The following is a 27,150-nucleotide window of genomic DNA, read 5'->3' on the forward strand; positions in this document are numbered from 1 at the left end:
TTTAACAACATAGTTTAATACTATATTTGATAAAGTAAATGTTGCATTAGCTGATCTTCAGAAAACTACCAGTGGTTCAGAGTTTGAGTGGCTGGATGGTTTGCTTCAAAATTTATTATCATTTATGCTTATAATTGCATATCAATATTTCAGATATTTCTAATTAATGGTCTTCCATTTTTGAATAACAGATTGTATCTTGTGATATTACCTTAGTTTTACATCTTGTCTGTTTTCTCACTACACTTTATAGCATTAAGTTTATTCCTTTTCAAGTGTTCTGCGCTGCTAAACATTTCAAGTCCCTGCACATAATGTATCTTCTGTATTTTAAAGAAGCATATTTCTTTGTTTCTCTTGGTCAATAATAGGATTTTAAAAAATTCCAAAGTTCCAATAGCATGAGGTCTCTTAGTCTATAATTTTATTACTCTTGGCTTTTGATTGGATTATTTATTATATCTTTACTTAATCAACTTAACATCCAGAGCATTTATTGTGCTGTTAGACCATAAAATATTAAATGGCCGGAAAATCACAAGCACCTCAACAGAAAAAACACCCTTGAAATCTTTGCTTTTAAGTGAAAGTCAGTATGGCCAACAGTCTCACTCAATGGCTTTCAAACTGCTGATTCTACAGAAATACTAATTCCCAGGCCCTGCCTTTCTTTGCAAATCTGAAGCTTTTTCCAATAATGCATTGCTCAAAGGATGGGGCAGAGGCAGCAGATGTTGCTGCTGCTGCTTGTAGTTAACCATTTAATAGCGAGAACTATTTTGTTTTTTCTAGGAATTTTCAGGATTGTTTTCTCCTTTATGCAGCTGAAAATACTGAGTGCCATATAGGAGCTTTTTAGATCTTAAAACAAGCTAAATATCTAATATTCAACAGACTAAATGAACTCTGCAACTGTACTACCTCTAGGGCACAAGGTGCCAGGGATTGAGCACTGTCATGTCCCTAGAGCACATCATGTATAGACATGCCTGGACACAGGACTGGGACATCATGGCCTCATGAGTGTCCACTGAATGAAAACTTTCCAAAATTACATTGGACAGCAGTGGTGTGACTTTTTAAAATTTTATTTTTATTTTGAAAATCATGTGAAAATATGTAAAATAGTTTTTGAAGTTAAAAACTAAAATTGTATCTGTAAGAGCAGATGCTAATTATGTAAAGTGAAATTGCCAATCTGGCAATAAACCATTTCTTACACATTGTTAGGTAATTATTATGTTCAAAGAAGCTTACTAAGAAACACCAGAATCCACTTATTGTTGGTAAAAGTGGTTTGTGTATTCAGAATCACAAAATGCAGAGGGACATGAGGGGAGAACTGCAGAGGAGTTGCCTTAGCAGGGTCAGAAGATGCCAGTGACCAAGGTTCAGTGCCTTACCCACATAAACTGAAATGCAAATGTCATTTGGTTACAGACATGTAACCTGCTGCATGGCATTAGCATATAGCATACCAATTAATATGGAAAATGCTTGATTCACATATATTTATTGCACTTGTGAAACCTGAGACAGGCTGAGGGCTGCAGGAGGGGATTGAGGCCGTACACCCATCCCAAAATCATGCAGTGGCCATAGTGCTTCCTGGGCTGCAGAGTTCATTTGTGGTCTAAGCATCTGCCATTCCTTGAGCACTCTTCTTTCACAGACAGTCTGTGAGATGGATCCCTCCTTTGGGTGCTGCACTGCAGTAGCTCAGCAGGTGATACCCAGCTCCATCACAGGCTGGTGGGGCTGCTGCTGCCTCCTCTCTGCACCATACACAGCCTTGTCCCAGGGCATGCCTTGAGTGCAGTGTGTAAAAGCAAGGGGATAAAGTTTCAAAAGTTGCTTTCATATGGTGTCTGGACTTCAGTGCACTATAAAAAGTACAAGTTGCTACAATTTGGGGGGTTTATTACTGCACAACAGCCCCATCCTTGTGCATGAAAAGCAGAACCTCTTTTCAATTCCTTAATTATGATAGATTTTTTTCCCCCTATTGTCTTGTGTGTTAAACAAGTTCCTATTGTTCCTGCATCTGCTTCCTTGACCCAGGAAAACCTCAAGAATGATATCTGTGCTTGCTAAATTTGTTAGAAATTAAATCATTTTGTCATTATGTCTTTTGGGCTTCTGGCCTTTTACTGACCATAGGAGATAGCAAGTACCTGAATGCTGTTAATGGGGTCAGGCAACCCACTAATTCGAGTATGGCAATGTCTTAGGGTTTGTTAGCTCTGCAAATTTTACATCATTCCAGGATATGGAACAATCTGTTTTCCATCAACTTTCATTTGTTTCCCAAGCGTGGCAACATGCCAAGATCAGAACTTTAATCTTATTTAAATTTAATTTAACCTTAATGTTAAATGAATCAGTAGCATTATGTAATGTACACTGCATAGCCTACATAGCTTTGTTTGTTTTTTTAACTGAAGAAAGGTGCTATTATGTTTGCTAAGGTAAATATAAACAGATGTTTAAGAAACAGATGTTTAAGAAAATTAAACTTGAGTTAGTAATATAGATTGCCAGTAAAAGGGGTCAGTGCTCTGATCAAACGAAAGAAAGCAGAAAGATTGCTTCTCTGTACTGCAGTCATTTGCTGCACAAGATATGCTGCAGGAACAGAGTAAGCAGAGAAGCCATTCAGCTTGGTAGCAATCCAGTAGTTCTAAGCTATTAAATGCATTTGCTCAGATGGAGTACTAATGCAGCTGCATTGTGACTTGTTCCATTAAAACATTTTCTTTCGTTCTTAATGAAACTGCGTGACTAATTATTTTTTCTGTTTTCTAAAATAGAAAATACTTGTTTGTAGTTAATTAGACTTGGAGTTAGAATAGCAAAGCAGTAAGCCAAAGCAACCTACTTCTTTTTAATCTAAAGCAAAGCCTAGTACCTATATTTTGGTTTAGAGATACATTAGTTGAATTTAAAAATATACTGAGAACAGCAATTTCAACAATGCATACATATATATAGCTAATGGAGATGGATCATATACTGTGTCTACATCACATGATTTTCTGATTTCCTCTGAACAAGACACAAGGACAGGACTGAAAATCTAGGTGTTAGTGGGAGAAAAGATTGCAGCAAACAACTCACAGGGAGCATGCTGATTTTACCAGCATGGGGGTTTTGCTGGCTAGTTATCTTTTTGGGGAAGGCTGCCTTACTTTACTTTGCTTTATTTTTCATAACTTACCCTTGCATTTTCTTCCTAAGTTCAAGAAATTAGTTGTGAGTGAACACTAGAACTAAACCCTCTTTGCCCATAGTTAGTGCTGCAATTTTTTTTTTTCCTCAGCTAATATTCCTCTGGGGATTTTTAACTGAATTTTCTCAAGTGAATTTACTAGGTATAATAGAGAAATAGCTCTAGGAGCAGAGATCAGAAGCCATGATTGCCTTTCCGAATGAAATCTTACCAATAACATGCTAAGTTAATATTTTCTTATATGCTTTCTTTGTATCCCATTAATCTTGATTTCATTCCTGCACAGTGATGGTGGAATACTGCAAAGAGAGATCAGGTGGTCTGTTGGCTGGGGTCATGTAAAAATTTTGCTGACTGATGGAAAATGTGGCTATGAAGTCCCTGGAGTTGATGAGGGAATTCAACATAAATACTTATGCCATGTAAGCTAAGCAATTGTTCTAAAGTTTGGATATCAGAGACACGAGCTGCATTTCCTATCCCTGTCTGTTCTGCTTTCTGGCTGTTGGGCAGCCCAGAGAGCACTGAACTGCCTTCCTGAATCACACAGCTACCCACGGCTGTTTGCAACTCTGTGGCAAATTAAATAGTGATCCTCTCCCTTATCCACCCCCTTCAGCGACCCTTTCAGGTTTAGCAATGGAAATATCCAACTGCAAAGCGTAACTTTTCACTTCAACTGGTATATGCAGTTTGACTGCTTCCAATATTTCATATAATTTATTTATAGCTCAGTGCATATCTATGTATCCTATTCTGACGTCTGTAGTATTACTGTACCTACCCTTTATTTAAAATTAATATGCATTAAATAAATGCAGTTATCCAAGTCTAAGTCACGTAATGCAAGCAAGCCCTTGTGCCAGATCTGCATTATCCATGCTGAGAGGGAACATCAAGAAGATGGTAAAAAAATATATGGGAGAATCCTATTATCAGTCTGGTAATATGCATGTTTCCCTTATAAAGGTGTCCATGAGAATTAAATTTAATTTTATATGTGAGCTACAGAGAGTCATAAAAAGTTGTATATTTCCAATATTCCAGTCTGATTCCTGCCTTTCTGCCAAGTATGTTGCTTTGAATATCCTACCTACCTTTGCTACCTGCAGTAATGCTGTAATTGAGACAGGACAGATACAGGCTTGGTTCTGAGGCCACACATACAAAACTGTAGTGGCTTCTCACAATTTCCTTCCTCTCCTCGCACAGATCCACACTTTGAGGAAGGTAAATTACATTTATTCAGTATGCTAAAGACAAAAATCATAATGATTCATTGATAAATCAAAAGTAATGAGAAACTGTAATAAATGAGAAATAAGTGAGAAACCAATAAATGATGCAAAATATTATAAGAGAGGTCTAGGTTCTATGAGTTTACATGCAGACTCATTAGTCTTTATTTTGCAGCAGTTAAATTTTAATTCGTGGCTGTTTTACCAGAAGGTCAAACATAAAGCATGTTTCAGTTTCAGATTTAAGTGTATGGATAATATAAAGAAATTCACTTGCTAAAGTTTAAGTATGTGCAGCACTGTAGTTCTACATGTACGCTAAGGTCCTCCTGAGCTAACTCTCCAGAAACTCTTGTCATGAAGGATATGCAAGCTGACAGTACTAGATGTTACTAGATTAGGAAATAATCTTGTTCAAGCTTGTCTCTGTTTCAGAGAGTTATATATTGTCTAAATGACTTCTTCGAGGAGCTATGTGTAACTGATTTGAAATCATTGTTTGACAAGGCACCATCTCTTTATCTATTTCCAATATGCCCCTTTACTTGCCTAGAAAAATTATTTAGATGAAATGTGAAGACTGTAAAAATACACAGATACTCTATGGGTATTTGATAGTTTAGTTACTCTCAAAGAATGCATAAATATAAAATTACATGATGTGTACGGCAGCTCACATCCAGGAGGGCAGTGATTGTATCATATGTGTCTGTGCATAGCTAATCCAGTGTCGTCCTGGCTGCCTCAGACTTGATCCACGTGGGCGGATCAGCTGTGCTTTGTGCAGTTGCACTCATGCAGCTGAATAACTTCTGACTTATTCTACTTGTGCTCTGCAGATGGTCTGATCCCTGCACACTGTGTGTGCTGAGTGTGTTCTGCAGTTATCTGGTTTACAATATATACCATAAAGTATATGTGAATATATTTTGCCCGGTAAATATCAGAAGAAACAATGATTCTATTCTCAAATGTTCTGAGTACCTTAGTTTCCAAAATTTGAAATGTTTTGCACTGCTCATAAGAAGGTCACTCAGACATGGAAATGTAGAAGGAAAGAACTCATTCCCTATAGGAGAGTAGGAAAGAACTTAGTAAGAAATTAGTATTTTTGGTATTACATTCTTTCCTATGTTGAGTTACTAGTGCTGTGCTAAAGTGAAAAAAAAAAAAAAGAAGCCCATTTGGATTGTGTAAACAATCTGTGGTTATTCAATTAATATTTAATAAATCACTTGGAAATCAGAAGGATATCACTTGATTAATTGGTCTGGTATCAATTTTTATCCATCCCATCACAAATAAGTGAGAATAAAATCCATTGACTAGAATAAAGGAAATACAAACCTATTAGTTAAGCGCTGCCATATGCAAGTGAATTGGGATTACTACTGTAGTAAATTCTGTATGTATTTAGTATTGACTTTTAAATTTATAGAAGTTCTGCAGTTCTGAAGACTTAATAATCATTGAAATGTGTGAAGAAGGGGAAAATATATCTGGAATATCGTCCTCTAATCTGTTAAGTAGAGGATAAAAGGTAGTTAATCTTCACAAAGCCTCCTAAAAAAATTTATTAAGTACAGCCTACTTAGATTTAGTTACATCTAAAGGTGCAGCTAGCTAGCTCCATGTACATTTGACAGCCCAGAGAACTAGGCTTGATTATAGATTCTAGGATTCTAAGATTGATAATAGAAAAATAATGTGGAGATCCTTTCTATATAAAGAAATGCACATATTATTAGAAAAGCCCACAACATCTGTTGGCTTTAAACTTGGTATAGAAACACAGTAGCAGAATCAAACATTTTTGCAATGTAACTAATGGCTGTGAAGCATTTTGTTTCTGTGCACCTGCAAGCAAATCCTGAGGTGATCCTTGTCCTGCATGCCAGGTGTGGACATTGACTGAGCTAAAAGGTGATCCTGACACAGCACCCTATGGTTTCAGATCTCGCCTTTGCTGACTGCTCACTGGCTGTCCATTTCCTTCAGCACATGAGGTCAGCATTGCTGCTGTCCAGCACCCATCTCCCACTGCGCCAGGACTGGCTTGGGGTGCCCTCCCTGGCTACTGTGGCAGGGACACCAAGTGCTGTTGGCAGTGGTGGGTTCGGACAATGATTGAAGGTTTCAAATGGCAAAGGGAAAAGGACCCTCCCGGGTCTCATGAAGAGGAGGAGGAGAAGGAAAGGCAGACATGTCTATGTAGACTCGAGGGGAGAGGAGAGGAGAGGGAGAGGGAGAGGTCTCTTCTTTTGCCAAATAATTTGAGCAGAGAAGAGGGCTTGATTGTCTCTCTTGTCTCTGTATCCACCTGAAGCCCAAGGAGCAAGTAGTATCCGCCTACATTGTGTCCCCTTTAACATTTGGGTAACAGCTTAGCACAAGATCTGTCTTCCAAATTGTGGTGGCACTCATGGGGATCAGAAAAATTCGTGATATGGTTGATAGTTTTTTCTCCTTCCCTCCCAGTATTCACAAGGTGTGGTTAAACATTAAGAAACAGTGTCAGAGTGCACAAATAGTGAGTTTATAACTTCAATAGTTAAGTGTAGTGACCATTCACAGAAGTAAGCAGAGCCATGACATAGGGAGCTGAGGGCTAGAGGATACTCTCTATGTGGAGAAAGGCAAGATTTAATATCCTTTTTGACTGAGGTACATTTTCTTATATGCTCCCCACTCCCACCAATGTAGACAGAGCAGTATGTTCCTTTTCCCCTGGACAGAAGGGAAGCTGTACAGAACTGGTTTTGGCATGAGTGTCTGCCTGGTTGAATACTTTGTATTTGGTGTGAGATCAGCTCACTTTAATTTTTTTGAACCTTGCACCTTGATTATTTGAAAGTCATTCCTCCAATTATGGGTGATGATCTTACAAACCTGTGTGAAATATGGGGAGGTTTAACTTCTTTTAGCAATCATGACATTTGAGTTGGTGGAGATCATATATGATTAAGATGTTGTGCTCAGTAGTGACTGATCAAGAGAATTTTAGGTTTTATTGTGTAATATAATTTGGTGATCTTCTTCTTTATTTCCCAGCTTTGTTTTTCCTTTCTTCTCTCTTTATTTGTCATCTAATTTCTTTTTCTCCATATTGACTTCTCTTTAGTAGAAGGTTAGCCCTCTCCGTATTTGCTTACCTTTCTGTTTCTTTCTCACTAATCTGTTCCTCCACCTATGTTTTATTTTAGTTTGTTTTCATGTCATTTTTATATTGCTAATCCTCCAGAATTCCTAATTTTTATCTTTTTGCATTCTTCTTTTTCTCCCTTAATTTTTTAGTGATTTGCAATCTCTTTTTGAGCCACTTTTTTTTCCCTCTCTATTTCCTTCCTAATTTCCAACGTCTTTTTACAATTCCTGGGTTTGTTTATCACTTTTTAATTTGTTTTCATGTGTTTTCCCCCAACCACCTCTTGTATTCCCACTTCTCTTTCATGCCATATCTCTTGCTTATTTCAGTGACTGTTGACCTGCCTTGACCTTTGAGTGTCTTGAAAGACTGACTGATCATTTCATAAGGATCTCTGCAATGGGTGGAGACTGCATTTATCTCTTTACATTCAGGCATGTGGGATATATGCACCTTTGTGAGCCCAAATATACATTTCATCTGCAAGTCTGGTGTCATCAGACATTTATTCAGCAGCATGGAAGATGCTAAATCTGTAGTCTTAACAGAAATTCTTTTTTTCTTCTTTGTGTTTAATCTTCCCAACAGGTTTATTTTTGCAATTGCAGTATATAAATAAACATGTATACTAGAGTACTTCCAGAATTTTCCAGCTACACCTATTTTGTAAAGAACCAGACACACAGTAACAGCTAAACTTAAACAATACTAGGCAATTGCTCTTCTTGTCTAAAATAATTTCCTATACAAAAATTTACTTGGAATAATTACTTTAATACTTCATAATATAGAGACTTGATTTTTTAAAATGGAAAATCTGATTTTACAGTGCTTGTTTTCTGATACTTTTGCTGATCTCAGTGAAATTTTCTGTGCTGAGCTGTTCTATTTATAGTTACCAAGGTAATCCTGATTGATTCTAGAAGAGTGTGATCATAATATAACTAGAGTTATGAGGAAAGAATGTATCTGGTTATTCTTAACTATCATACTTTTCCTTATTTGGAGTAAAAGACTATTGTAGTCCTGAAGTTAAGAAATTTTTACAGTTTCAATAACTAGTATAAGAACAACACAAGTGCTTCTTACAAATGCCAAATCACTGATTAAACTGCTTACTTTGTCTCTCTCTACATCATTTTCAAATCATGTATTTTAACAATTCAACAGAGCAAAAATAGTTGCACTTGAAAATAACTGTTTCATCTTTCTTACTTGGTGATTTCAACATGTTTATTTGAATTTTATTTTCTGCTTTCTTTTAGTATTTTCCTATGCAGAAGAATAAATGGTAATTAAAATGTGCAGGATGAAAAGATGGAGCAGTCAGTGCTTGTACCACCAGGACCAGACAGCTTCCAATACTTCACTAGAGAGTCTCTTGCAGCTATTGAACAACGCATTGCTGCAGAAAAAGCTAAGAATCCTAAACAAGATCGTAAAGACGACGATGAAAATGGGCCAAAACCAAACAGTGATTTGGAGGCAGGAAAAACACTCCCCTTCATATATGGTGACATACCTCCAGGAATGGTGTCTGAGCCCTTGGAAGACATGGACCCATATTACATCAATAAAAAAGTGAGTCTAACATTAATCCTCTTCAGATGACAGTGTTTGGAGTGCATTATCATGCTTGTTTCATTTTCTTGGAATGGATCACATAGCTTGTTACTTCAGTATGTTAATTTGCAGCCAGAACCCATTTGCCTTAATGATTACTAGCTTTTCACCCTTCTCTTTTAATTTATCACAGTTTTTTTTTTTCTTTTCTATAACTGACTTTATATCAAAGGAACATTTGTATCAAAGTTGAAGCATAGTATGTGATCTTTGATTATAATCAATATGTAATAACTATAGAAATATGTGGATATGTAATACATATATACTGTGTGAACTTCTTAAAAATGAACATATATTCATACTGAGTACACCAAAATTCATTAAGGTTATTCAGATTTAAAACTGACAGCATGAACTGATGGATAGAGCACTTTATTAATGGAAATCTGCTTTGATAGCAAATGCTTAGGAAATTTATGGAATTAATAGGGAAACAAACAGATAAACAGTAAATGTAACAAAAACAGTATAAAAGTGATTTAAAACTTTTAGTGAAACTGGCCTTGGACAGGCCTGAAATCCTTTCAGAATGATCCTGTTGCTCAACCTATTAGCAGCAGAAAAAGTTCCTGCTTTATAGCTGTAGCTAGATTGGGTGATACTTTAATTACTGGATTCTATGATTGTAAAAAAACTGTCAATACTAAGATAGGAGTTATTTTGAATTTCACAAAATACTGTGTTCTTAGTGTTTCAGCTTGCTAAATTTCATGTGATTTATGAGTCCTATTTTGACAAGAGAGAAAATACTGTGTGAAAGAACAATATTTTTATCTCTATTATCTGGTGCCTCTGAAAGAGCCTTTATCTGCCATTCACAGCATATGAAGATTTATCTTTAAATCACAGTTCTACTTTTTCAAAGATAAAAGATGTGCTTCTATAAAAGCAGGCCTTGTAGAGTTCTGTACTAATTGTGTCTGTTTATGATACAGTATTCCATATTTTTATCCCTCCCTGCCCACAGCTCATGCTGTACCTTTATGACCAAATCAGCCTGTCTGGCAGTGCAAACAGATACATGATAGGTATGACTTATGATAGATATGTCTCTCAAGCCCTTGGGAATAGAAGACTTTCAGTCCCTTCACAAATGTGGCTGAAAATTTACTAAATCAGCCAGGTCTGGTGATAAGAGTTGCAAGAAATGGAGAGAAACCAGATGAACATATTCAGTCAAGTTTCTGTACTACTTGAAAGGAAGAATCCTTTTATTTGCACACTAAATATGTATGATCCAAACACATACCCTCTGGGATTCTCTTCTTTCTGCTGAAGTCTGCATATTCTATGCACGTGCTTTAATCTTCTACAGGATGGAAATAGAAACAGCCCTGTCAGTCTAAGACAAGGCAAAACTTTCTCAAATGCTTCAATTCTCTGTTTTTTCTTCCTTCAGTAAAAGAGATGTTCCTAACAGAAAATCAACTCCTATTTCAATTCTTCACCTGTAATTTTACTTTAAAATATCTAATTTCTAGATTTCTAAAGCCAAGAAGTCCATCAGCACACCCTGTCCAATGTGACAGTGTGACAACTGCTGCACAATCATTAGAGATATTATGTTTCTCCCTGGTGAAGCATCGATCTGAAATGTCATGGATCTAATGAAAAACATCAGAATAAAGGAAAATACTTGTTTGCAAGAAAGGGTTAGGGCAAGCGTACAGGATTACCAGATGCCACTGTTTCTTCAGAGCTCTGTTGTAACCTCTGCATAATCTATAGCTGATTTGTTGACAGAAACTACCAGAAAGTTCGGCTTTCAAACTTTCAAATATGGATTAGAAATGTTTGCTCATAGCACTGGTCACTGTATTTATTGGAAAAGCTGTATAGGAATTTTAGGATTTTTTTTTTTTATTACAAGTTTGGGTTGTGAATGAAGTCATCCATCATTGCCTTGTATGTAAGTATGGCATCTCTCTTGCTGTTTTTCCCCTCCTATTCTTTGTACCAAGATTCATCAAGTTCACTATATTTTTCATGCAGTGAATGTTTTAATGACATCTAGAGTATTTTATGTTCCATCCTTGGGCCTCCTTTTTCGAAGCAAAAAGTTTGTGCATGCCATGATTTGATGCAGTTTTATAGAGAATAAGGCAGAAATAAATACATATTTTGAGCTGGTTTGGGAGCCCTAATTTGTGCCTTAGATAGGCCTAAGTTGAAAAGTTAAAATAAAAATCCTTTAAGAGAAGCAAAACCAAATAGATATAATAGTTTTATGATTTTGTAAGTGTGCTTCTATGCAGGACCTACCACAAAAGAGGACAAATTTGTACTCAATACTAATCTGAAGTTGAAAGGAAAAGGAAAATATTGACAACTGCTGACAATAGGATAGCCCTTTATATCAGCTTTACGCACTTGATAGTATTTTTGATTTACATTGTATCACAGCTAGCCTGAAAGCCAGCAACTGCATCCTTGAAATGTAATTATTTTATTTTAAAAGAATAGAATAATGTTCTCCTATACTTATGATTTTTTTATACTTAAATACTGCTGACTGTGGTGGCCAATAAATGCTGGTCTTTAGAACTGTGAAGTTTAACATCCTAAAAGGTTGCAATGCTCTTTTTTCTTTTTCTTTTTTAATCCAAAATTGATTAAAAGTGAACGGGAAGTTCACTCATGTTTTGTGTTCTGCTTCTGTGTAAGTGCAAATCTGTGTGTTCCCAGTGTCATAGGGCCTGCTTGTTCATGCTCCAGCTACCATCAAAAGGATCAACGATGTTCACTTCATTGTCTATAGAGAAAAGATCAACTGGAATCCCTAAGATCCTGACCTGCGGGCACAAATCAAAATCTGGTCCACTTGGTTTCATTCTTTAAAGGCTGGCTCTTTTTCTCTGAACCCAGGCTGCTACTTTAAAGAGGAGGGAGAAAATAGGTGGAAATAAGTGGGTAAAACTTCACTTTCCTCCTGCTATGATAGAGATACAACATTGCGTATTGCCACTCCATGCCCTGCCTCTTGCCAGAAGGATCTGAATGATGTCTGTCAACGAAGATGCCTCCTCTTCTCCTGGCATTAGATTATATCAGTCCCAATCTGATCAAATCACTAACTCCTGGGTTTCCCAGATGTGTCTTGCATTGCAAAAAACCCAAAAAGATTCTGTAAAATTGCTTTGATTTATTACACCAGCAAAGGTGAATGCACCAGTGATTTTGGATGTTTTCATAGTTGTGAAATAATTTTTAAGTGAAAAGTTCTAGCAAAGCAAAAAAGTTAAGGACTTGCTAGAAAAAAATGTTTCAAAAGATAACCACAAACCCAAGAAATGGAAACTTCTGATATGCCATGGGTCTCCTGTTCTAGCTGCTGCTGGAGCTTTTCCGGAGAAGCTGAGGACCTAGCTCAACCCTGCTCCTGAGTTTCAGAAGGTGGAAAGGCAATGGGGTACCACGCAGTGCACTGAATCTTGCCTTCCAGAAACTACATTTAAAGCTAACTAGGAGGAAGGAGAGGAGAAATAAGGTTTTGGGAACTCTTTATCCCAAGAGGTTCTCAGAAACTTATCTTTATTCAGTATTGACTCTTCTCTCTTAGCTACATCTTCTCAAAACACTCCTCCTCCTTTGCCCTGCTAAAAATTTAGTTTCTGGCTTTATTTCAAACATGGCAGAAGATGGATTGGGTTTTAGGTTGCATGTTCAAAAGCAGCAAATCAGGGACTTCCTTTCAGGGAACTCTGAATTTATAGTCACACTCTAATATTTTGAGGGTGAGTCGGTTTTGTGCCTTTATAAAAATGAATAAAACATAAGGCCTGAAATTTATACATAGTCCTTCCTATACAAGCATTATTCTTACTTTTTTTTTAGCATTTATCTAGCTTTTCTTAGTGTATGTCTACTTTTTCCTGACAGCTTTGGGTACAATACTTCATGTTCATCCACACTGCCTACACATTGGCTTGCATCTGGGTTGAGAGTGGAGTGAGATATAACAGACATGGCAGGGAGCCTACACAGGGCTTGCATATCAGCTCTTATCTGTACTTTTAAATGAAAATTCTCCTTCAGAAATATGGTTTAATTCATGTTTAAGGCTAGAAGTTAGAGGACCAACAAAGTCATTCTGAAAGCTCAAGTCACAAAAATGCTTTGAGTGAAAAATTAAAACTGAGGTAGAGAATTTATGTCTTGTTGGTTCTGCTTATGCAGGGCAGCAGAAAGTAGAACAGCTAAAATAGCAGCAGCTTCCAACTGAAACTGGAACTGTGCCAGCATGCTGTTATTTTCCATAAGGCATGTTAGAAAATAGATGTATGTTTAATATGCTTGTGTTCAAAGATTTTTTTAAAAATGTAGGTTGACTAAATGAAGGTGCAGTAGTCTTAGATACAGAGTTAGTAGGATGTGAGATTTTTAATGCATTTTGTCAACCACCTCATAACTACAAAAAAGAGCAGGAGTTGGAGGCGTCTGAGATGTGAGTCCTGGGGGCTGGGGACAGACCTGGCAGAGGAAATTCGCCTTCCCCCTTGGGGTGTGAGGCTTTAAAACATTGTGCCAAAAAGTCATTCATCTGGTTGGTTGCTTTACTAGTTGAAATTAAAGCTTCATGTAAGGTCAGGTCATCTACAGGCTGTTACCTGTAAGCCCAAAATGGATGTGTAATTTGTAAACATTAGCTCAGACTGTCTTCAGCTTCACATGCAGTTTCTCCCTTTCTGTACAGAAGTCGGAAATCATATACATATCTTTTACATTCCTACACACTTGAGTTTGTACTCAAGACAGTGTAAAGTCTGCCTGGGAGTGTCCCTTACTCCTAAGGGGTTTGGTTTGTAGAAGAAGGTGTTCTGTGTAGAGTTGTGACAGAGGGACAGCTTAGGGAAGAAACCACTAGGACTGGAGCAGTTTTTCCTTACAGTTTAATCCTTGCTTCTCCTCTGCCTTCAGTAAACCCCCATCTCTACATCTCTCTCCATTTCCTCTGTGCTTCTAGACATTTGTATCTGTACTTCATGGTCCATACATCCTATACTTAGCAAATCTCAGCAGACTGAAGCATTGTCCTTCTTGAAGCTGCTTGGCATATTTCCCTGTCTACCAGCCTTCCTGGAAATAGTCATGTGGTTCACTGCTTACAGTCCTGAAGCAATACTTGGTGTCATGGACACCAGATGAAACCAACATACCCTTTCGCATGCTTCCACTGGAATTCAAGTTTGCAGCTCATTTAGTCAGCAATTTAGCTGAAATCAGGGAGGCTTTGTCATAGCTTATGTGCAAAATATGCAACTCTGGCAATGGAAAGAACAAAAAAGAAAAAAGACAATTTTAGACATTTCCCTTTAATTTCATTTGAATTTAGGTTATGATTCTTGTATTGTCCCTTCCACTGGATGCAGATTTCTTCTGAGTTACTGGACCTTCCTTCTGCACTGTTTTTCATTCTTTTCTGATTGATCTTGCAGTTGAAGAGCACCTTAGTGACATAAAAGAACCTGACAGCCCACATTTTGTGTGCTGTAGTGTTAGGGCAGGTACAGCAACGATGGCCTGCAGTGGAAGCAAAGCAATATTTGCAGGGTTTGTTCTCATACTGTTTATCTTTGGCTCATGGATTTATTTGAGATATTTAACCTACAGAGTCTTCTACAATTCTCTGAAGTAAGGGTTGCATGCCTGCAAGTTTCTCTAAATTTGATTAGCTGCATAGATATTAAAAGTTAAATGTTAAAAATTATTTATTTTCTGGGGAAGTTTCACATCTGGAAACTACAATTGTGCAGGAGAATAGTTTGGGATTGTCTCTTGATCTCCTCCAATAAGGTGTATTCAGAAGTCGAGTCTTCAGAGACCTACCTAAATATGGCTGTATATGTTACTGCTATTTCCCTCACTCCTTAGCACAAAAACCCAACAATTAAACCAGTGGATAGTCTATTAAATCACTTGCCAGAAGGATTTCTAGTAAGACTAATATATCAATAAAATCCACAGGTAGGGTGGAGAGGAGTAGGGGGAATGCACCACCACACCCTGCTTGTGCTATTTAAAACAGGGAGAGTTTTCTAGGGGAAAACATGAATAAAATTATAATTTCAGTTAACAATTTATGTCTCTTTATTTACAAGAAACACATGAACTTCACAGAGTTTGTTTAATGAACAAAACCATTAATGAATTGAATTGATTCCTTTTTCATATGTAAGATCCATCAGGTAAGTACTGAAAATAATTTTTACTTGAAAATAATTAATGCTTTTTATGTATTAACTGTTCAAAAAGTTACAATTTTGGTGATTGCTTACTTGTAACAGTTTTTAAAGGAGAATCTATTGTGAATAAATACTGATAAAATGTCTTTTCTTTCTCTTTTTCAGACCTTTATAGTATTGAATAAAGGGAAGGCCATCTTCCGATTCAGTGCCACCTCTGCCCTGTACATTTTAACACCCTTCAACCCTCTTAGAAAAATAGCTATTAAAATTTTGGTACATTCATATCCTTTTTTAGTGGTTGCTCAAAATGAAATTAAGAAAACCTGTAATGATTTAATTATAAAGAAAGGTTCAGGGTCCTTCTGGGGCCATGCTCAAGATCAGCTTTCCAGCCTGCTGCAGCAGTGTGCCTGGAAGCCTGGCTCATGTATGCTGCTTCTCACATTCCCAAACCCACCCAGCTGCACTATAAGCCTCTGCCAAATCTAATCCATTGCCAGAGAGCACAGGCAGCATTCCTGCAGGCGGTTTGCAAAGCATCTGTACATGCAGATGGTGGATGGATTAGGGGACTGTAACTGATGGGATGTGCACAAGGTGAAGTTTTAGACTGACATGGGGGATTGCTGCCCTATGGTTGTAACAGGTTGCTGGGAAATTCTGGTCAGTGAAGTTTTGGTGCAGTTGGGTTTTTTTGCAGAACCTCAGGACTGGGAAATGTGGTTATCAAATTCCAGTGTGACAGTAAGACTTTTAACATTGAACAAGTAGTGAAAGGCAGAAGTCTTATTAATAGAGACTGCTGGCAGAATTTTCTAGGTCTTTGGAAAAAGTAAGAAACAAGGCTGGTGGTTGCTGGCTTCGAATACCTTTTACTCTGAGCTCCTGAGACATTAAAGCAATGTGAGAGAAGAGGAAGGTGTCAGGCTGGAGAGGAGTTAGGGAGCATTTGGGGACAGTAGCTAGGGGAGCTGAAAGACACAGCAGTGTTGATGGTGAGAAAACACAGCCAAATACGGTCAGATTGCAGCCTCCAATGAATGCTCATCTATTCACATGGCAGTGGTTTACAGTACCTTCCAATATTGCACCTGGCTGAGTTGTGGGTAATGCTTTTCACTGGCATATTGGTTACTGAATTTGGTCTTGGTTTTAAGTTTCTCCTAATTGTCTTCAATGAGCATGCAGCTGGTCTTGATTACAGTAAGAACAAAAGAAATTCCAATAGACAATATGTAATTTCAGTATTTTTCCTTCCATCTATGAGCTGATTGTGTAATTTAACTCTATTATAGGAAGAGGTTTTCTTCCAGTATATGGAGTGATTTCTTTTTACAACCAGATAACTATTGCAGGGGCTATTTTTATCTTAGAAATACGCATAGGACTGGGTTTTTAAAATCTAAAGCATAAGAATAGATGTGCATGTTCTGTAATTTCCTTTTTTTTATATTATACATTATAGTACAAACACTGCAAATATTAAAGTATTTTAACTAAGAGCCATTAAATATGTTCCTTTTACAGCTCAAATCTCAGCTGCTTATACCTTAGCTGCTTAAGGTTAGCTACCTACACAAAAATAAATGGGGAGTAGAATTGATAATTATTTTTGTTAATCCTCTGACTTTTATAGATAAAATCTATTCCCTCCACATTTTGTGGCAGGTGTTTGGCATTTTGGCCTTTGTAACAGAAATGTGCCTTTCAGTGTGAAATACAAGTGTTGAGCACACTGAAACTGGCACATTGATTGGAAAAATTTCATCTATCTGTCCTCCAAATTCTCTGAACCATTGTGTGGAGTGCTCTGATCACATGTGCCCAGATACATGAGCAGATACTTCTGCCCTCCAGAGAAATAGAGTGTGTCTCTTTCCAGTGCTCACAGACTTTGCAATTATTCTCACTGCCAGTACCTACTGTAATACTGAATACAGAAATTGGTAGCAGCATGAGTTTCTGTCTGCTGACTCATCTCCTGGTAGTCTGCTTTTTTTTTTTTTTTTTTTTTTTTTTTTTTTTTTTTTTTTTCCCTTTTGCCTGCCTGACTCGACTTAAGGTAGAACATGAACTGAGGCAGCACAAGAATGAAAAAAAAGGGAGGTGGCAGTGGCTGGAGCTGCAGATGAGAGATTTCTGTTAGAATTGGGGAGGTGCTCTAGAGAAAATGTGTAAGTGATTCTGTGCAAGGCTTTGGAAGCTTAAATTACAGTATTCCTCAGTGTGACCTGACTTCCAGAAGGTGTCTGTGAAACCAGTTGGCAATGACTGTTTTTTTCCAAATTGTTTCATCTTCCACCAATGCACACAGGCAATAAGAGACTTCAGCTGCTCCCGTAATTGATTAGCTGGAGGCTGTGTGGTGCCTCTGCATGCCTATAGGAAGAACATGACAATGGCAGAACATTTCTGTGAAGAAGTCATCATAGATCAGATTTTTTTTGCCTATGTGTATAGTTTTAGAATTGTTATAGAACATAAAATAGTAAATTAAGGGAGTATTAAGCTTATAAATCAATCATTCGGAATGTGGGAGAGGACAGAAGAGATGCACAGATTTTGAATGTGTCAGTTTGAGGTTCCCATATGAGATATGGTAAGAGTCTATATTTCTAAGTATTTTAGCCCTTAATGGGCATCTGCTGCCTTTCAGAGTGAACAGCACTTTGGTGACTTTTGGCTCCCAGGCGTGCCAAGTTTTGTAAAGAGTGAGCAATGTGCAAGAACCTGCCTGTGGCCCTTGTAATGAATGGTACCATGATACTGAGCTGAAAGCACACAACACACTGCACAGGGGTAAAACCTCAGCTCTCCTAAGAGCACATTGCACTTCTCCATCTCTTTCATGAGGTAACTGGAACTGCAGCCAGGCATCTCCAACTTGCATTCCAAAATGGAGTCTCTATAGTTAAAGGAATTTCCTAATCAAAGCAGGTTCTTTAGACCTGTCTGTGGACTGTGATGGCAAACACTGTAAGGAATTCTAATAATTTATTTTAAGGCGCTGAACAATTTTTACTCTACAAAGCTTGTATGGCAACATAATCTTCAAAATTAGTTAAATAATTTACTGAAATATACCAAAATACCCACTGCTGGATCAGACATTTAGGCAAAGGGCAAATACCTGTCTGTGGGAATCAGGCAGCTAATTCTTTCCCTGTGATTTGAGTGTTTATTGAAAAGATGTGCTAAAGTTTGAATTTTTCAGCTGCTCTAAGCAAAGTCTTAATGATTGCAGCAATTTTCTGGGAAGTTTAGATCGTGGTGCTACTTCTCTTATTCCTCCTTCACCTAGAGTGAAGGATTGAGTCCTTGGTTTGGATTTCATGGTAGTGGTTGATTGGTTTGGTTTGGTTTTTGTTTCATTTTGTTTTTGTCAAGGGCATAAAAATATACAGGAAACAACCAAATGCTATCTACGTGATTAAAAAAAATTAAATCCTGGGCTCTCAGGTACAAGTTTAGCTGTAAACAGCTTTCTTTAGATTAAACTATTTTCTTTGCCAGTTATGGTGATGCAAGTACTTTTAAGGAATACATAATTTAGAGAGATGACTAGAGAAAAATAAGTTAACCATTTAATATAAATGTGTAGCAGCACTTATTTTTTGCTGCCATCATGTGGCCATTTTGAGTCAGGTTTTCGTCTAGTTTGGTTTCATATACTTCAGTATTTCCAAATGTTTGAATTGAGGTTATTGCCACAAAAAGGGAAGAACTACACTGTCTGAACAGGCAGTGATCTGGTGGACAAAGAACATTGTACTGAATGTTATGGAGCCCCAGTGGATTGTCCCACCTCCCTAGAACCAGCCCCTATGAGCTGTTAGTCTTGGCTTTCGCAGTGTCAGAGTACATAAGCATTTTCAAATTATAACATTAATAGAAAAAGATACACTGCTTTGGCTGGGTTTTGAGAGAGACCAAAATTAATACTGAAAAACTATTCATGCTCTCTGGGGACTTCTGTTTCACTGATAGAAGCATGTACTATTAAGATGGTGCTAGGGAAACATAGAATGCACTCACTTCAGCAATTAAAAACAGTTTTATTTAAAAATGTTATTTATATTTATAAAACTATGTTTCATTTTGTGTTTTCAACAGACTGACTGTGCTGATGTACTAAAGTGAAAAATACGACATTAAGCAAAGTGTATGTCAGTGTTTACCAAAGTTTAAAGTTTTGTCTAAGTGGCAATATTTTACTGTACTTAAGCCCTGACTGATGTGATGTGTGAATAGCTACTGTGTTTTCCTTAACTGTACCTACATTATTCAGCATGCTTATCATGTGCACTATTTTGACCAACTGCGTATTTATGACCATGAGTAACCCTCCAGACTGGACAAAGAATGTAGAGTAAGTTACACATTATTTCAATATATCTTTGTCTGTTCCTCTAGGATTTACTGTGCCAGTAACTGCAGTGCAAGATGTGCTAGCAGGAGCTATCATGAGGCATTGACTATTTCCTCTCTGAATCATGTAGCGATGTTGCATGATTATTTGAATCTCATTCTAGTAGAACAGTTGGGTAGAAAAACCGTGAAAATACTTTACAGATGGTATTCTACTGAGATTCCACTGGTTTTCTCTATGATTTAGCACCTACCCAGTGTTTTCACCCTTCCTTACACCACTGCATTAGTAGCAGAACCATGGGCACCTAAATGTTCATGATAGTTAAGAGCAGCATACAAGCTAAAGTGAAAATGAGAATTCAGTGCACGCTTGCACTTCTCTCTTTAGAGCCAATACCAGTTGTTCTACATGTAAGTGACTCAGACTGTATTCAGTACCTTATACTCACAGTTTTCTCACTTAACAGTAAAGGACCTAGTCATGCTTACTTTTAAACTGAATGTCACCTATAAATTTTCATATGTAATGTATTTGATGGATTCATTTATTTTTATATATGTACAAGATCAGGACTGCTGTACTTCAACAGCGCAACTAATTCATGTAAATACCAAGTATCTCTGAATAACATAATGTGTTTTAGAACAAATTGCTTATTTATTATATTCCTTCTCCAGCTGTGAAATAAAAAATCCTTTCACTTTATTATCACATTTCTGTTAGAATATCAATGTAAATAATTGCACTTGTTTTGATTAAATTTTCTTCTGTTTTTCAGGTATACGTTCACTGGCATTTACACATTTGAGTCGCTAATAAAAATCATTGCAAGGGGCTTTTGCTTGGAAGATTTTACTTTTCTTCGAGATCCATGGAACTGGCTTGATTTCACTGTCATTACCTTTGCGTAAGTTCTTGTTTTTTGCTTTTTCTTGGAAAGAGAAGGGCAAAAAGGGCATGAAATTAGTATCAATACATACCAATTTGTTAAATGGAAATTCTTTTATGGACTTACTTTTGTCTAAAACAATTTTCACTTTCAAAAATGCATATTTTGAGGTAAACATAAATACTGCAGAAGCCATTAGTACAGCTAGTATTAGAGAGGCTAATTTCATGTCCTGCTTTTTTTCTTTTATTTTTTTTATTTTTTTTTTTTTCTGAGCAGAAAAGAAGCTTCCCTTTGACTTCATTCTCCAAACTTACCAATCTAGTCTAGATAAATTTTAGGCTTTCAAAATAAAATCAGTGCAATTCACTTCAGAGACATTTAATTTAACTGAAGGCTCTGAAAGTATATTAATGCAAGGCAAACTGCAGTGAAAGGTAAACCTCTGACTGTTGCTGTTTAAATTTTTTGCTAAAAACGCCAAAATGGTCTTGATGAAAGACCCAAGTAAGTAGTATAAGCTCTGCCTCAATTCTGAATAACTGTGATTTAATCCTACAGGTATGTAACAGAATTTGTAAACCTAGGCAATCTTTCAGCTCTTCGAACTTTCAGAGTATTGAGAGCTTTGAAAACTATTTCTGTAATTCCAGGTAAGAAGTAACTGGTGTAAGGTGTTAGGCCCCTTTTACCTCCCAACTGTTCCTTTTTATCCTGTCATTGTGTTTGTGTGTGAACTCCCCTATTACAGATATGTGACAGAGTTTGTGGACCTGGGCAATGTCTCAGCGTTGAGAACATTCAGAGTTCTCCGAGCTTTGAAAACAATATCAGTCATTCCAGGTGAGAGCGAGGTTAAACACTGAGGCTGACTTTAACTTACTGAAACAGAATTCATGTTATTTAAATTTAAGTCTTATTTCTTTCCACGAAAAAGCAGGAATCAGAAGATATCAGAATTCCCTGAAATCTCTGATTCATTGCTTTTGAAATGAGCACTTTCCTTTTGAAATCAGCCTTTGAGTTTAACAGATTCTTGCATGAGACATTGCAGTACACAGTGTGTGTGGTTTGCATTGTATGATGTCAAGCTTTCTTCTCCTCATTCAATGAATATTAGAAACCCTGAAGTTTTCTTACCCATGTGTATCCTACCTACATGATGTTATGTGGTATTTGTTGTGAATATTTCTGTCTAAAAAATAAAATTGTTTGAAATGTTGACTTACTAAGAAGATGAAGGAATAAGATAATAAAGAATAGCATGGGTGTTGCATGGGGGATTTATTATCTTAAAAAGTTACAATTTTCCAAACCATTTCCAGTTTTATAGCATTGAATTTTAATCCTATTTATTGTTGAGCAGGCATTTTACTACTGTCTTCTAAATAAAGTATGTTATAAAACTGATAGTAGCAAAGGTTTGGAGCAAGATGTATTGACAAATGAAAAGAAAGAAGATGTTTATGTGAGATCAATGTACAGCATGAATAAAAAATAATTGCTTGTTTTATCATTAAAACAAGTTGTTTTGAAATATATGCAACTCATTCCATTCACAGTTTCAAGCGGACATAAATTTCAGCTATTTATTCATTTTCACAAGTGAAAAAGCTCTTCACAAAAACGTTGTTTCACAGACATTACAATCATGTATTTGGGCTTCTGCATGAAATCTGTAACTTTACTGGGAGACATTGTCATTTTTGTGCTTTGAAAAAGTTTCCAACATTAGAATAAAACCTCCTTTCTATTTGCAGGCCTGAAGACTATTGTAGGAGCCCTGATTCAGTCTGTGAAGAAGCTCTCAGATGTGATGATCCTGACTGTGTTTTGTCTGAGTGTATTTGCACTGATAGGGCTGCAGCTGTTCATGGGCAACCTGAGGAATAAATGCCTCCAGTGGCCTCCAGAAAATTTCACTTTGGAAACAAATATTACCTCCCAGCTAAACAGCACCATAGGTGAAAATGGTACATTGGTTAATTCAACAGTGACTCCGTTTGACTGGAAGGGGTACATTGAAGATGAAAGTAAGTATTGTCTGAAGAATTCTCACAGAAGTAGTTTGTGGCTGACCCAGTTCTTAGAAGGAAGAAGGGGAAGGGACAATAAATTTTATTAAGACAGAACAGGAGAAGTATTTTCTCATATGTCTGCTCTGAAGGCCTGCATGGAAGAAGGAACAAGGAACATGGTCTTTCTACTTGGTATAGCTCTTTTTCTCAGCTCCATCTGCCAAATTCACATCTCCCCTGAGACAGAAAAGAATCTTAAAATTACTTACTAGTCTTAAACATTTTCCATTCTGTTTTCCAAAGCAGATGAGCAGCAGCATGTTATGCCCTTTCTGGCGGATATCAGAGACTTCTGATATACAGTGAGAAGTCCAGTGGTGAAGTCCTCAGTATTTTCACCTTCCATTCATTCTTGTACTTTTAAAAAATTATTATTATTATTATTATTATTATTATTATTATTATTATTATTATTATTATTATTATTGAGAGGGGTTGAGGTCTAACAGATTTTTCTGCCAAAATTAATGCTTGTTCTTATAAACTGTAACACAGTCACCAAAAAACACAACCTTCCTATCATGAATAGCAGTTTCTGAAGTATTTAGAGACTATTGTGTTTTCATGCCCTGTTCTCTCCTCTTTTTTTCTGTTTTGTACACTAAACAACACAGGTTGTTAACCATTTCCTCTTACAATGTATTTTCTAGATATTGATCTCTCATCTGGATCCTTTCTTCATAAGCATGCTTCTTAAAGTGCAGTACCCACATACAGACATTTCTACTCCACATAAGGCATACAAAGTAGGAAAGAAGTGATAGCATAGTGACTTCTGTTTTATAAATCCTATATAGATTGCTGTTGTTTGCAATTGTAGTTTGTTCAGCCTTTATCTACCTGTTCCTGAATCTTTTGCAGACTTCCACCTCATTGACTTCTCACTTTGCATTTGCACAGTTTATTGTTCCAGCCTGAACAGCACCCTGGTTTTTTCAAACCATCTCTTCAGCTGGCCTGGACCTTTGAAAATGTAACTGTTTTCTCAAACTTACCACCATCCTTATCAGATCAGTGTCATTTCCAAATATGAAAAGAGTTCTTCCATCATCTAGATTATTTAAAACCTTGAGTACCAGACAGACTCCTTCAGACATTGTTTTAATGCATCTTTCCACTTTCATAATTTCCCAAAGTATGATTTTTCAACCAGCTTTGCTGATACAGAGCAGTCTGGCAAACTGAGAGTAGATAAAAGAAATACATTTCCAGTACAGTTAAATGTGAGGGTACAAACCTATCCTACAAATCAATGCTTACAGTTCATGTTGAGACAGGTTTTCATAGAGACTGTAGATGATGCCATACATCATCTCTAACAGTGAAAGTTGTTTTTGGAATAAATTAAGAACTAAAGGGGAGAGAGATACAGGAAAGAGATCACAGTGACCAGCTGCAAAGAGAAGTCATTGGGTCTCCAGGTGAGTCTCCTCACTTGGGTATCCTTTCCAGTGCAGCAGTAATCACAACACTTTTCCCATAGCATCTCTGTGATTTTCATTAGCATCTCCTCAGATTCCCTACAGCGTGCTCCTTCTTACAGTGCTATTAGCACTAATTGGAGTGCCCTTTGATCAGAGTAGGTGCTGCACAGAGGACTGGTTTTTAAGCTTGTACATGCATGTTATTAGGTCACTTAATATAAACCAACAGTCACAAGCAAATAACAAGAAAAAAGGAGGAGAAAGACAGGCGAATCTCACACCAGAGACAATTGTTTCATCTGAGCACCTGCTGTGGCAATAGTGTGTTTGCAAGTGTGATGTCACGAGAATAAAAGTGACATGAAGACCAGTATGAGGACACAGGAAAAATAGTGCCACAGAAACTCTGGGAGACACTGCCACAGGAGCTTGTGTGTAAGGCTACAGGGAAAATGAAAGGCAGAAGTGCAATTGGAAAGCCCTTAACAATATAGAGGCTGAGGCACCTAAGGCACTCTGGTGCAGCCAGGACTGACTAATTAAGGCTAAAACTCTGCAGCCAAAAAGCTAAATAATATCCTGTTCACATAAATAAATTATTGACCAGGAAGACAGATTTACCCCTGTATTTAGAATTACTTCAGTTGCTACTGGAATACTATATAAAGTTCAATTTAGATAGAAAGTTGAAAAAATGGAGGAGGTTCAAAACAGAGCAGAATGATTAAAGGGTTGGAAAACATGCTTTATACCAAGATAGACCAGGAGCTCAGCCTACTTAGCATATCAAAGAGAAGGTTTAAGGGGTGATTTGATCACAGTTAAAAAAAAAATCCATGGGGAACAGAATTCTCATAATAGACATATCTTTGATCTAGCAAGCAGAGATATAACAGATTCAGTAGCTGAAGTCAAGGCCAGACAAATTTTGAATAGAAGTGACAACTTCTAACTGTGATCACACAGCTAATCAATGACTATGATGGATTTTCCATCTGAATTTCTTAAACCAATCTTTTTGTGCAACTCAGTTTACTTGAACATGTGAATTCATGGAGATCCCATGCAATGGAGTATGACAGACTAAGCAGTCTCCTAATGAAGACCTAGACTTCAAGGCCAAACTTAATTTCCTGACTTTTAAACAAAGAATTTATAAACTTGAGTTCTGATTTCATTTGATTTAAAGAAGACCTGAAGCCCTCTGAAAATAAAGCTCAATTGAATTGGTTCCAGGAAGTACTTTATTGAATGGCTACATGAACCTTTGGTATATTTACAGAATTTCATATGTATTATGAAATTTATAATGCAATTACAAGTCTTATTATGAAGTTAATAAGGTTGTCCTTGCTTACCAGCAGTTTCAAAAAGAAAAATTATCTTCTTACAGCTTCCTGCTCTCTTTTTGTGTGTGGGTGGGCAGACAAGATACAAAAACCAGCTGCTTCACAGGGCAGTTCTTTACCTGCAACTCAGAGGAGTGCAATAGCAGTGTCTTCTGTAGGAATTATGGAAGTTATTATGCCATTAGTTGTGTATGCTATGTGGAAAAAGGCATGTAAGTCCTAATTTTGACACTGAGCTCATTTTTGGAGTCACCATTTTGAGGGTTTTTATGTAAACATTCCTGGTATTAATGAGTCAAGCACTCTTTTTTTACCCCCATTTTTTTTTCCCAATATAAGAGTTTGGATACACTTGGTTTCAGATAAGCTGAGGTTTGTATTAACAAGCTTTCCATAAGCAATTTTTTTTCTAAGGAAAAGCATCTCAGAATCTATTTTATGAAATACCAGTTATTCTCTGTGCTTTTCTATTAAAGCCTATGCTCAATCAAACAGCTTTAATCTTGCTTGAAGTTAGATGCTCACCGAACAGGGAGCTTTTCCTATTTCCCAATCAATTAAAGAGGAGCAAAACTTACACCATTGGTGTAATGAGGAATTTTTCACTTCACTTAGGTAAAACACAATTCCAAGTTTTTCATCTGGATAGAGGTACATACTTATACTGCTCAGCTTGTGTGTTATAAAAATTTTCCTGTCACAGTAATATTTTGAGCACTTGCCCAAGTGTGTCAGTACACTCAGAGAAAGCCTGTGGGGCTCTAGTTTCTGGCAAGGAGCTGGCAAGTACAGCACCCTTGCAGAGCACATCTTATCTGAAGCACAGAACCTGAATGCAGATCTGTTGTAGCCGTTCAGCTCAACTGGTGCACAGCTGATCAGGACTGACTGCTTCATGTAAACCATATCAAGGCAGGTTTGAATTCTTCCCAACAAGCTGTTATGTTCCAGCATGTTTTAATCATGATTAGCTGACCTAAGGCAGAATAAGATTTGCTTCCTAAGGGTCAGCTGTAGCCAGCATCTTGTCAGCTTTCTGTTTACAGCTGTGTTTTAGCACAGAGCAGCTCTGCAATGCACACCAGCCCAGAGTGACAGCAGCCACACACAGGGCTGTGCAATTGGCACAGCACAGGAGGTTGTTCCCTGTGAGATGCAGATACATCATAGACTGAAAATGAGCCCCTTGCAAAGTGTTGGAACAAGGCCTACATACAGCTTAAAGACTCATTTTTCCTAAATGGTGAATTTTGCTCACAGGATGGAGTGATGCATCTGGCCCAGGTGCTGTGTCCCTTCTTGCAGCAAATCAATAGGTGCTGAGCCAGCAGCTTGTGACACGTGCTCACACTCAGAGTTCATTAGTATCTGTCGTAGCCTGGCTTGGGCAGCACAGGCAAAGTCAAGTTTAAACTCAACCTGCACTCCTTTTCAAATTATATCATTTTAAGGGAATCTAACAGGACAATTAAATGGAAAAGAAATCCAACATGGGGTTCAAATTTCAGGAAGCAAAAAAAGTACCACCTTAATTCTGAAGCTGCTATGATTCAGAAGTGTTGAGCTAGGGAGGGGCTCAGAGCACCATCACCATTGTCCCTGTCCTGTCCCTACA

The 27,150-nt window shown here is 37.2% G+C and overlaps 1 protein-coding gene across 6 annotated transcripts in view; it reads left to right on the forward strand.

The window, feature by feature from the left end:
* Positions 1-27,150, forward strand: part of LOC116998526 (sodium channel protein type 1 subunit alpha) — a 91,965-nt gene that overhangs the window by 18,654 nt on the left and 46,161 nt on the right. For 4 of the 6 annotated variants that reach the window (XM_033064275.1, XM_033064274.1, XM_033064279.1 and 1 more), the window contains 6 exons: positions 8,878-9,193; positions 15,586-15,704; positions 19,703-19,792; positions 20,574-20,702; positions 21,436-21,527; positions 22,445-22,717. In XM_033064275.1, the coding sequence (XP_032920166.1) occupies positions 8,930-9,193; positions 15,586-15,704; positions 19,703-19,792; positions 20,574-20,702; positions 21,436-21,527; positions 22,445-22,717 (967 nt within the window). In that variant the 5' untranslated portion in view covers positions 8,878-8,929. Of the gene's footprint in view, positions 1-8,877; positions 9,194-15,585; positions 15,705-19,702; positions 19,793-20,573; positions 20,703-21,245; positions 21,338-21,435; positions 21,528-22,444; positions 22,718-27,150 lie in introns of all 6 variants that reach the window. The other 2 variants (XM_033064276.1, XM_033064278.1) reach the window with 1 other exon arrangement.

The sequence above is a fragment of the Catharus ustulatus genome, chromosome 7 (assembly GCF_009819885.2).
Source record: "Catharus ustulatus isolate bCatUst1 chromosome 7, bCatUst1.pri.v2, whole genome shotgun sequence".
Classification (NCBI taxonomy): Eukaryota; Metazoa; Chordata; class Aves; order Passeriformes; family Turdidae; genus Catharus; species Catharus ustulatus.